Source organism: Lathyrus oleraceus, chromosome 7, assembly GCF_024323335.1.
Source record: "Lathyrus oleraceus cultivar Zhongwan6 chromosome 7, CAAS_Psat_ZW6_1.0, whole genome shotgun sequence".
NCBI classification, from domain to species: Eukaryota; Viridiplantae; Streptophyta; class Magnoliopsida; order Fabales; family Fabaceae; genus Lathyrus; species Lathyrus oleraceus.
This window is the reverse complement of record NC_066585.1, coordinates 73,997,134-74,009,651: the sequence shown is the minus strand read 5'-3', so window position 1 is coordinate 74,009,651 and position 12,518 is coordinate 73,997,134. Positions and strand designations below refer to the sequence as shown.

At 31.9% G+C, this 12,518-nt stretch overlaps 1 protein-coding gene and 1 long non-coding RNA gene across 2 annotated transcripts; both read right to left on the bottom strand.

Moving 5' to 3' along the window:
* Window positions 1-3,753: 3,753 nt before the first annotated feature.
* LOC127102108 (uncharacterized) lies at window positions 3,754-7,554 on the bottom strand. The gene is made up of 10 exons (XM_051039523.1): window positions 7,518-7,554; window positions 7,265-7,400; window positions 7,054-7,174; window positions 6,885-6,962; window positions 6,492-6,536; window positions 6,243-6,392; window positions 6,038-6,075; window positions 4,679-4,779; window positions 4,173-4,407; window positions 3,754-3,862 (listed from the first exon to the last, which is right to left on the bottom strand). The coding sequence occupies exons 1-10, from the start codon at window positions 7,552-7,554 to the stop codon at window positions 3,754-3,756; spliced, it is 1,050 nt and encodes a 349-aa protein (XP_050895480.1).
* A 508-nt stretch (window positions 7,555-8,062) lies between these two features.
* On the bottom strand, window positions 8,063-9,133 carry LOC127108126 (uncharacterized). The gene is made up of 3 exons (XR_007795960.1): window positions 9,098-9,133; window positions 8,694-8,855; window positions 8,063-8,614 (listed from the first exon to the last, which is right to left on the bottom strand). It is a non-coding gene; the product is annotated as an uncharacterized LOC127108126 (long non-coding RNA).
* Between the last annotated feature and the right edge of the window lie 3,385 nt (window positions 9,134-12,518).

Here is a 12,518-nt window from a genome sequence, read left to right as displayed (position 1 = left end):
CATAGCTCATCTATAAATCCATATGTCGACACATTGTAGGAATAAGTTGACATATACGCTGCAGTATTAAAGCATGTAAGGTTCTATTTTATTTACTGACTAAACATGCCGACCTATAGGCAACATATTGCCTTGATAGGTCGACACATGACCTCAGACGGGTCGACACATTGCTTTAATAGGTCAACACATGGCTCGTACAGGTCGACCTATTGAACAAAACTGTTGAAAAATCACTCTTGTTTTCATTACTTTTGCATTCCTTTTGCTCTCTATTGGCCACATACATATAAATACCATATACATGCATCATTCTCTAGTAAGGTTTGTAGAGTGAGTAAAACCTACATGAATCCAGGATTTCAAAGCATCTCATCATATTTAATTCAATATATGCATACACACAATCAAACTACACATAATCATTTTTTGATTGGGTGCCATCTAGATTAGGATTGATAATGTCTAATTAGGTTTGTTGTACCGAGAATATTGGGTTGGGATCTTTGAGGGATTCACATAAGGAAACTAGGGTGGGGTTTTCCTTAGATCTTTAGGGTTTGAAAGTTTTAGATAATATTGTGCAATTCGGATCCGATCGAGTGAAAGCCTTGGGACTAGGTTTGTCGTGCAAGGGAGTAGCGTGAAACGGTGGATCGTGTTGACAAATCTTGGGTTCAACAAGTGCATGTTTCAGATTAATTCAGTCGGGTGAAAGGCTTGAGACAAGGAGGTCGTGCAAGAAAGTAGTAACAATAGGTAAATTGAAGAGACAATGTTAGTGAGTTGATCAATATTTGATCAAGGTTTTTAGAGGTCTTAGAGTCAAGAACAAACTTAAGATTTGTGGGATTTGATCTCTCATCTCTTGTATACATACATTTACAAAGGAAGATTTATTATAATAGTATCTCAACTCGAATTCGAATTGAGGGAAAACGTACCCATAACGAGATCCATTGGGGAACTGCCTAAACAAATCCTTGTGTACTCTCTCTCTATATCTATCTATCTATATATCTATCTCTTTTATTTTTCGATTCACAAATTGTTGATTGCTTTGATCATCGGATGAACATAGTTTTGATCATAATTTTGATTACATTTTGAATCTTGTGCTTATTGTATTTATCACTAACCATTTTGTTGTGATTCGATTTCTTAGAACAACAAACACCATATAAAATTCCAAACTTTGTTTTTTGCAGACCAAGTGTTCGACAAATTGTTTGAATTAGTTTTTTGTGCGTGGATATCATTGGAGATAGACTTTTACTATTATAGATTATTCAATTAGTTGTGCTTAATTGTTGTTGATCGACTTATGGATTATTATCATAACATTGACACCTTTACGCATATCCGGGCTATTCAATAGTAGGTTCGATTAAACGATTTTTGATATGAGAAATATCTGAAACTTGCTTTCGTGCCATAAATTTTTTTAAGTCAAATTTTCATATAAATTTTTAACTTGGGATCTATTCACCCCCCCTCTAGATCTAGGCCTATCGTCTAATATTTACCATAGGCTAAGCTAACGAATCTTCTTAGATATTTCAGGCTGATCTCAATAACCAAAAATATAACTTTTTCTAGCAAAGCACAATAAATCAAAACATATATTTTATGACTGATTTATCTCACAAACAAAACTAAATCTTCTCAAGAGTATCACACTCTCAATAATTAAACAAACAACTCAACCACTTACAAAATTCTTCCTTACAAGCAAAGTTTCACTCAAAAGCACTAAAGCAACTTAAGTGATAAAAATATATTTTTAGAGAGAGAAAATAGAGAGATAAATTCCAAAGAAAATGTAAAACTCTAGAAAGTGGTGTGAAATAAAGAGGAGACGAGCCTTCTTTATATAGGAGTTGAAAAAATCAGAAAAGGAAATAATCTATGGGCAAAATTGATGAGTCAGTCGACTGGCTTAAGGCCTAATCAATTGGATTAGTTATTTCTAATCGATTACCTTGTCCAACATGAAAATATTTGAAAGAGAGCCATTACTAGTCATTAAGGTGTTATCCTAATTATTTGGTTAATCGATTAGGCCCTCTCCAATCGATTGGATTAATGCTCCAATCAACTGACAGGCTCAAAAAAGTTTTTCTAATTGATTGGCTTGAGTCTCCAATCGATTAGTTAATTTAAAAAAATACTTTTAAACGATTGTGGAGAAATTCTTAATCACTTGGCCTGGTTTTAAATATGTTTTTAAGATGTTAAATGATTAGAAAAAGTCTTTTAAGTTTGTGTGTGAGTTGACTTAGAACTTAAGTGTTACTTCCTACTTTTATAAAACTCTGGACACTCAGACAAATATGACTTGGAGAGCTTTCACACTTCCTCTCTTTCATTACTCTTAGGTTTCTAAGATTCTTTTCCAGATACCTCGATCATATAAGAACTTTAATCTTGAGTCTATTTTCTTGATGAGGCTTGAGATATTTCTATAATTAGGTCACAATTATTAGAGAGTTGAAGTTATTTCCACCAACTTCATCACAACGGTTGACACTTGTCATACCCTAATTTTCCCCCAAGCAATCATTCATCGAAGCATTTGCATCACAATTCAGTCAATCATTCAGTAATTTAGTAAAAGTCGACATTCAATCGACTTTCATTATGTTTTAAATTCGAAAATTAAGTCAATTGCATTGCCTCATGCATTGTTTTAAGTCAATCCACGATCATGAAAATAAATTTTCGGATCTACAAACAAATCGGTTGAACTGATTCTCAAATGTACATAAAATCAACGGGCGGAAAATTTCAAAATCGAGTTTGCACACATCAGTTTTATTGATCTACGGTCCGCATAGTTCAACCTGGCATGCTCGTTTTATTTTTTCGGCATTGTTTACAATCGTATTTTTATCAGCCTGAGTCTTTTCAAACGGGCATTATTCACTTCTAAATTTGATCAAAAATTGTCTGTTTTTTGAAAGTATATTTCACGCTGATCATTTTGGTGTATTCACTTTAATTTTTCGGGCATTTTTGCGCCTGAATTTTATACATTTTTGTATTTTTATTTTTGTTTTTTAGTCAGAATAATCAACATAATTAAATAGAATTATCGATGTTTTCATTTCAATCTTATTTCAATCTTATTTCAATCTTATTTCGGTCTTATTTTGATTATATATTTTTGTTTGAATTGTTATGTTTGATCTTGTTTTAATTCATTTCCATACTGAAATAAATAAAAAGGGTAACTTAGGTATTTATAAAAAAATGGTAATGATATTCTCATTTAATTGTGTGGAGAGTTTGAGAAAAGAGGGAGTCCATATGATCCAGACCATGCGGCGCCTGAAGAGGACCATCATCCAATATTTTCTCTATAAACTAGTAAAGGACCCGTGCGATGTCTAATTATTATTGAACTTGTTAGATTATTTGTATTATATATTTGGATGTTCAATTACGGAATAACAATGATACTATTATATTATTCTGTGAAGGAACTTTTGATCTTAAATAAACCAAATAGAACAAAAGAAAAAGTTATATATCCAACTTTTTCAGTTAATACAATATGAAAAAAATGGTTTAATATTTATTTTGGGAAGTGATAGTATAACTAATCTTTTTAACATTTAATAAAAAAAATAAAAGGGCTGCTTTAGTGTATTTAGTTTGGATATTCCTAATACCAATACAATTTCCTGTATTCCATCACTCTACATACCAAATTTCAGACATAAGACGAAGTTTCAAATCAAAAACATTCAATTATTTCAATATATCCCTGGCCATCCAAAATGGTTGAGCATGAACATTGTTTTCGTACAACATTTCAGACAATTTCGAAACAATCTCGACGCCAACTCCACTTTTTGTCCTATAAGCCAATAAGACAAATATAGATTTCAAGTATTACTTGTCATTGCTGTAAACATAATATGCATTGCAAATATGAAAGACCATGTTATAAGACATAACTTATTCCATTAATTCTATATTGAATTTCATTCTCTACATCATAAACATAGAGCTGCACAAATTTAGGATTTTGACCCGGCAATGGTAACATGCTACCAATTATGTGGCAGGACTGACCTTGAATATGGAAAATAGGAGAACCTCTACCATTATAAAAACAGATATTCATTTTTTCACCAGGAGATGTAAACATAAACACCATGTTGTACATTCTAATGTGTTGTTGAAACGTCCTTGATTCACTTGCTTCACTGCCAAATAGTAGGTCCTGCAACACTTTAGGTGGGATCTTTAGCAAAGTAAGTTGAATCTTTCCATTTCCACAACACATTGAAAATTTAGGATGTGCAGCATTTCGAATGTTATATTTTCTTTCCCGATACCATATACTGGCACCGCACTCCTGACATTGAACAATTGGATCTTCTATGTCATAGTAACATCCTTCAACAAATAAAAACAAAACACAGTTAAACCTTTATCAGTATCTTCGATGCAATCGTGATTATAATTTTAAACAACAACATGATCATAATAATACCTGCTTCAGAAGAAGTTCTAGTTGTAAAATCGGTTGTATTATTATCAACATCGTCATACGATCAACCATCTGACTCTAAACTATAACCTATTAAAACCAAACACTTTACCAACCCGATCAATAAGTTGTTACAATAAATTTTATATCTATAAGCAGGGTATAAAATACAACTACCTTTAAAATTGCTATCTTCAGAATCCATAAACAGATCATTGTTTTTAGAAGGTGTCATAGAATTTATGTTTGACTCAGGAACAACATATGTATTAGTTAATCTGGTATCAAATCTCTTTCACAAATTAACACCTAATATGTTTATGTGAGAGGATAAAACTTTTTTAAATTTGAAGTTGTCCCTTGTATTGGGTTGGGTTATGGAAGATGTTATGTGTTGAGTATTTTGAGTAAAACTGAATGGAATATTGTTGGTTATGGGTGATAACATGTTACTACTGGCAATAGTTGAATAATTGGATTAAATGTTTGCCAATGGAGTCCTTAAACCCGAACGTCATTGCTCAGCACGTGGAGCAAATCCGTATTTATTCTCCTTATTCATAGTCTTCATCCTCTTTGGTTTCTTCTGTCTCAGTATATTCATTCTATTTACTCTTGCCTTTACAACCTTCATTCTCTTAATTCTACGTATAAAATTGGAATTTTCATCATCATTGGTAAGATCCATTGTCTAGTAAATCTTTGTCTGTAATATTTTTTCAAGAAGGAATATGGTTGATCATAAATAATAAACATAATCTTCTAAATTATAAAATTTTATTGATATCTATATAATTATCATTTTCGTAATAATGAAGACCACTATCCTATACTCCAATATTGAATATATACTCAAAAGCCTCCTCGTGAAGACCATTATTCTATGCACAATCTATTAGAGTTTAGTTAATGTCAAAAAACATCTATGGTATTAATTGTATAATGTAATAACTTTTTACCTAGTAAAATAAAATTGGAATCTTATTTTAATAAACAAATTATTTTGCTGTTATCAGCAATTACATTCATACTTGAGATTAATTTGAGTTAATAATTCAACAACAATTGTTTATAATTATAATCCAAACAACACAAAGTATGCTGGATACTTTAAAATTCGTCCAACATTATATGCATCATAACAATATAAGTTATACAATTGTATTAGCATACAATATCTTTATATGATTATATATAGTGCATTAACAGAGGATGCACTATATAGTGATATTTACAAAAACAACTTTACATTATAATTCAGTTATTAGAAATTAAATAAAAGGAACAAAACAAATAAATAAATCACAATACTGACTTTTTGATTCATTAATCTTTGGCAATTAGATATTATAAATACAGTGTATTATTACATATTATATAACAATACTCTATAGCATTCGGAGAGTTTAAATATTATGTAAATGCGTATGATTATAACATATACATATTTTGAAGAAAATAATCAGAAAAATAAAATGGATAAAAGAAATCTCATGAAGTAACAACCAAAGAAATGGATAGACATTGTAAAATTACAATTGCATAGCTGATAATTCAAAAAACATTGTAGATCCCTAAAACATGATGTAATGAAATAGTTCAAAAGATAACTAAACTATGTCCAATAATTGTAAACATCTAATACACAACTTTCTGAAAAAAGTTAAATGGTAACGCCAAAAACTTAAAATGGCCCTTTGAACGGATGGACAATATTTCAACTGTTCGGCTCAATCTTTACTTTCTTTGGTGGTTTGGTTCTAGAGTATTGTGTAGCTCCAACAATGTCATAGTCAAGATCGTCATCCTTTGAAATTGATGAATTCACTTTAATTGGAGTCACATCACCGTTGAAATCAAGTTCATTCTCTCCACATGCAGACATTGAACACTACATAAAATATAAACATACAATCAACAATATAAATGGGGATAAATGTAAAAAAAGAAAGAAACATAACATACGAAGATGCCAATGATTTTTACTTACAGCAGATAAATCAACATTCTCTTCACTGCTTACAACCTTTGCATTCTTCATGTTAGAATAAATATAAAGATATACAAAAATATAAGATATATTTACACCAACAATATTATCTTATTTATTATGCGAGAAGATGTAACCTACAATAGAATTTAATTAAGGATTGACTTCACTTGCAACAACTTTTGGACTTTGAGGTTTAGACTGATTTTGAACAGTGATAAAGAAATATTATAAATGGTTATTGAAATTGATAATAATTATGAATTCGTGGAAGTTGAAATAAACAATAACACGCTATACCTCATAATTGATGTAGTCATTTACTATCTGAGTATAGAATGATTCATTGGTATCAAGCTTGTGAACCGAAACTTGACTAAAATTTGGTTAAACCTTAACTCTAAATGTCATTTTCTTGTTTAAAAGCGAATCAAGCTCATCAGGATACACCATAGGACCATCTTCTCCATCCTACAACAATTATTATCGATAAATTACTGTTATTATTCGTGATTAGTAAAATTATTTAGAAATTTTAATTGAATCATAAAAATAGTTATACCTCTAGCATTGATTTACGCATCTCTTCAACTGTTTTTCCTATGATATTCACACAATCACTATCCCAGAACACAAATCCATACTTTGCATCTCCATCTCTTACATAAATCTCAACCTTATATCTATGACAATTTTAAAATATATCTTAAAATTATTTTTATATTATGACATAATAAATCTGTCGAACTGAAATACAAAGGTTGAAATTTAACCTTAGTATAGACTGTTTAACGTCTTCACCACAACCACATTTATAAGAATGTGTAGGAGAATGAGATTTTAAAGAGAATTTTGTGCAACTATAATAGAACCATCCGTATTTCAAAACAAAAAACTTCAATGTCGAAGCTATAGTAACACATATAGTCTCCTAATAATTCACTATATCAGAGTGAATTAATAAACATCAATTAGAGTTTCTCTTTATAAATCAAATTGGATATAATAACAATTTATAAAGCGTACATGCTTTAACTTGCAGAAGTCTCTTAAGATCATGCATTTGGCATTATAAATAAACCTTTCAATTGGTGTAAATTGTATTCCACCAGACCAGTTAGACAACGTTTGGGTGGATTGTGTAGGCTTCTCATTCTTTTGGGAATCAAGTAACCAAAAGAAAATAACACCTCAAGTATTATAAAAAACTAAAACAAAAAACATACTCAACTTATATAACAAATTTAACAAAAAAATATGTAAGTTCCAAGATAATATACTTTGACAAAAATTCCTGGGTAACAGGCATGCCTTCGTTGATCAACAATTTTGAGTTACTCCATCCATTGGAAACTGTAGAATTTTACAAAAATAGATTTGAATGAAGTAGCACAAATACTATTTACATCCAATAATATTATAATATACTATGAATATGTATTTTTGATTCTATGAAACAACCTTAGCACAATCCTTGATCATTGCATTAGTCAGAACAATGACAATTAATCCAAATTTTATATCATCATGATAGTAACTTAAAAACTTAGATCCATAACTGTCACATAAACTGCAGATTATAATATTTCCCTTATACATAATTTTGAAGAAAGTTTAAAATTATGTAACTTCAATATATAAAAGTATCAAATGTTACAGAATATGACAGATTTACCCAAAATCCCTCAGTCTCAAAGAAACCACAATCTTCCTCCCGCCTGACTTCGACTGATAATTGTTAATTTCATGGACAACACCTATAATATTTGATAAATAAAGACATATTAGGTTACAATTGAAAAAGATATTGAGCAAGATGCTATTTTATCAATATAATATCATGTAAAGGAAATAACTTCAAGTCTGTCTACTTTACGATCTCCTTTAAGGATTTCAGAAAATTCTTTGAAGAAAAACTTTTTAGGGTGAATATTGCCAAGCTCAATGGGCTTCACAGTTGTACCACTTAGGAAAACAAACTTCTTCATGTCATTGCAAACCTTCCATTGAAAGTCATTGTCATACACATTACCATTATTTATTATGCAAGTCATATCTTCTTCCAACAGTTGTTTCCACTTTGCGGTATGGTCGCTTCGAATCAAAACCTGAATTCGATCATCCTACAATAGAAATAGTATAATACAACATGTTTCATTAGTATTCGAATGAGTATAGTAAAAAAAACGTAAAAAAACTAACCATAATGCATCAAACATTTGCATCCATTACAATCATTTCAATGTGTTTTATACCCTTGCTATTAACAACGCTCCATAGATCAAGAATAAGAACAACAAGGCATCATATCTCCTTTGAATCATTGATATCAACAACGTTGTCAAATTTGCACGATATTGATTCCTACAAAGTAATATGACGAAAATCAGAAACGCCATAAAAAAGAAAAATAAAATTTTATCGCAAAATTGCATGTCAATCATTTATTGTTGCTTCCTGATATTACGAAATTCAAAAATGCAAGGGAAAAGAACATGAAATTTGATGATAATGTGAGGAATATATAAAGGTAGCATGAAGGAAAGAAATCACTTCAGGAGATGAAAAAGAAATTGATGGAGAGGAAAAAGCAATTCGAAATTTACCTTAAACCCGAATTTGAAAAGTTAACTATTGCTGTGAAAAATGAAAAGATTTGTCAGAACTATTTTATTCTACAAGTAGTGAAATGTAGAGAGTTGCATGAAGAAACATGTACCAGTGTCCATCCAACAAACCTCTTATATAAACAAACTCATATCATCACTATACATCACAACAACAAGGACATTCCAACAACCACCATCCCTCAAGTTTTTCCTCTACATCAAAATGACACCACCACTGTTGTTCCGGCCTGAAAATCAACGGACAACACCATACCCTTCGCGCACGCCTTCACTCCGACCACCTCTATAGATCTATCATCGAATATTTCGAATGACTATAGCGCTGCTTGGCCTGTTGCTAATCCTGTAGTGATTCGTGCTTCTATTTCTAATGCTGAATTTCCAAGTAATTTTGTTGGTGACCCTTTTTCTTTTTATTCAGGTAAGTAGTTGTTTCTTGTCACCCTTTGCTTTTTGGTATCTCTGGTGCCTTTTTATTTGAGGAAATTGTGTATCTGGTGCTTTGGATTCTATGAGATAGCTTAGTATTTTTTGGTTCCTTTTGTGTCTTTTTGGCTGACAAAAAACCTCACTATTTTATATGTATTCTTGTTTAGTTTGCCAGGTCAATGTTTTGATACAAACACTAATCTCCAATAAATTAAAGCATGATATTAGAATGTTGAAGGATATAGTGATAAATAATAATTTGTCTTATAATTATTATTTCTCATGATAATCACATTATATGTTGAGAAATTAATTAAATGAAAATGTTTTTGGTTGGTGGAGTTAGTGAGATATCTTATTTTTCTTCTGTACTAGGTAATGTTCTTAACTATAAGGTTGTTTGTAGGTCATTATTGTTTGTAGGTCATGTTAGAAAGGAGTACAAAGATAAAAGCCCTTAAATAATATCTCTTTTTATTGTTAATTTTTTATAGTCTAACTATATTATTGTTGTAATAGGTTAATTAGAATGAATCTTTTAATATTTAAATTGTAGAAGACAAGTTATAATTATCAGGTTATTCTAGTTCTCACCTTTTAATTAATAATAATCAAATTTCTTGTATAATCAAACATTTTAAAACTCTCGAACCATTCGAAATCAAACCATTTCATCGATGCGAGTGTTTGATCCAACGTCAAGTATCTCTTCTGTTTTATTAAAACCTTTTCAAAATTAAAATCAAATGAAACGCTTGATCCAACGTCAAGTCGTTCTATACGCGAAATTCTTTTCTCAATCGAAAGACAAAGTGAAAATTGGTGCACACCTTTTGAATACCTCAGTCTTTCACTTAAAGATACTCTAATCAAACAAGAACAACAGGTGACAATTGGAATTACATCCTTTTGAATATCTTAGGTAAACAAGTGCTAAGAGCACACATATGCTCAAATGTTTACTAAAAGTCCATAAAGATTATTTTTCATAAACTTGGATAACAAGTGACAATTGGAAGCACATCCTTTTGAATACCTGGGTAAATAAGCGTTAACCAATCAAACTTCTTTTTTCGCCCGTGTGCGACTTGAAAACTTTTTCAGAAACGAGTATGCTTATTCATTTCGACGCGAAACAAATAAAAATTTCAGCCTTCAAGAGCGGGCAACAAGTAAAGGTTTAACCACTCAAATGCGATCTAAACATCACTCTCTAAAAGCAATCAACCAACTCGTGGTTTTCTACCATGAACTATAAAGCTCTGATTTTCTCATTGCATCATAAGAATACGTAGGCACTGGATTTTTAAATCTTGGCGAGCACAATAATAAAAAACATAGGTTTAGTCCCTTTCTTTTCTTTTTTCTCGCTTCTCGCTCAATAAGTAGAAGATTGCAAACATCACACTAACACTCATTCACATGACTAACTAAATGAGTCTCACTGAGTACAACGGATGTGAGGGGTGCTAATACCTTCCCATTGCATTATCGACTCCCGAACCCAATCTGGTTTCAATGATCGTTTACCTTGGCTTTAGAGGGTTTTATTCGATAATTTCCCATTCATATGGAACAAAAAAAGATCGATGGTGACTCTATTGTTATTCTGATAGTGCGACGGACCCAGGTATTTTCGCGCTGCGACAACGCTGTCATCATTAAAACATCAGAGAGTATATTTTATGGCATTGTCAACTATATACCTACAATCACGTATATCCATATATAGTTCTTCTGCCACCTATTTTTCAATGAATTCATAATCGTATAGTTGTTAATCATTTTTGGATATTATCCCTATTTGTACAAGCTTTTCTTTCTTATAAACGTTTCTCAGTTCCCAATATAGAGGTAATGATCCTTATGTGTAGATTATGCGTACTTGATCGCTGCAGAAGGGGGGGGGGGACAAGGACTCATGGTAAGGATTCAACATGTATCCTTGCCTCAAAGGGTGATAAGGATTCCTCCATGGGGATCTAGCATCTCTTATTGCCCCAAAGGGAGACAATGACCCTTTTGTAGGAACCCAACGTATTTAATCGCCTTAAAGGGCAAAAAGGACCCTTTCACGAGGATCCAACGTGCTTAATTTCCTTAAAGGGTGGAAAGGATTCCTCGCAGGAATCCATCGTGTTTGATCGCCTCAAAAGGAGTCAAGGATCCTTTCATGGGGATCTAACATTTTATCACCTCTAAGGGCGACAAAGATTCATCCACGAGGATCTAAAATTTTATGTCCTCTAAGGGAGACAAGGATTCCTCCATGAGGATCCAACATTTTATCACCTCAAAGGGCGACAAGGACTCCTCAATGAGGATCCAGTGTGTTTCATTATTTAAAAGGGAAGCAAGGGTTCCTCATAGGAATCTAGCATTTTATTGCCTCAAAGAGCGGAAAATATTTCTCCATGAGGATCTAGAATGTTTCATTACCTAAAAGGGAGACAAAAGTTCCTTCATGAGGATCCAACCTTTTTTATTGCCTCAAAGGGAGACAAAGACCCTTCAAGGGATTCCACATTTTCTGGTAACCTCAAAGGGCGACAATAATCCCTAGTAGGAGAATCCAAAAATTTATTGCCTCTAAGGATGACAAGAATTCCTCCACGAGGATATAACATTTTATCGCCACTAAGGGCATAAGATATTCATCTGTAAGGATATAAAATTTTATCTCCTCAAAGGAAGGCAATGATTCCTCCATAAGGATCTAGCATGTTTCAATGCCTAAAAGGGAAAAATGATTCCTCGTAAGAATCTAGCGTTTTATTGCCTCAAAGGAATGCAAGGATTCCTACATGAGGATCCAACGTGTTTCATTGCCTAGAAAGATGGCAAGGATTCCTCCATGATGATCCAACATTTTTTATAATCTCAAAGGACAACAAGGACCCTCACATAAATCCACCATTTTTCGCCACCTCAAAGGGTGACAAGGATCCCTTGTAGGAGAATCCAATGT

Excerpts from the sequence above, each read along its gene's own strand:
- LOC127102108 (XM_051039523.1), bottom strand. The coding sequence starts at position 7,554 with ATGCATGATCTTAAGAGACTTCTGCAAGTTAAAGCAT. Across the intron at positions 7,175-7,264 it reads GTTAAACAGTCTATACTAAG|ATATAAGGTTGAGATTTATG; the intron begins GTTAAATTTCAA and ends AAATTGTCATAG. Across the intron at positions 6,076-6,242 it reads GAACCAAACCACCAAAGAAA|GGATCTACAATGTTTTTTGA; the intron begins GTAAAGATTGAG and ends ATCATGTTTTAG.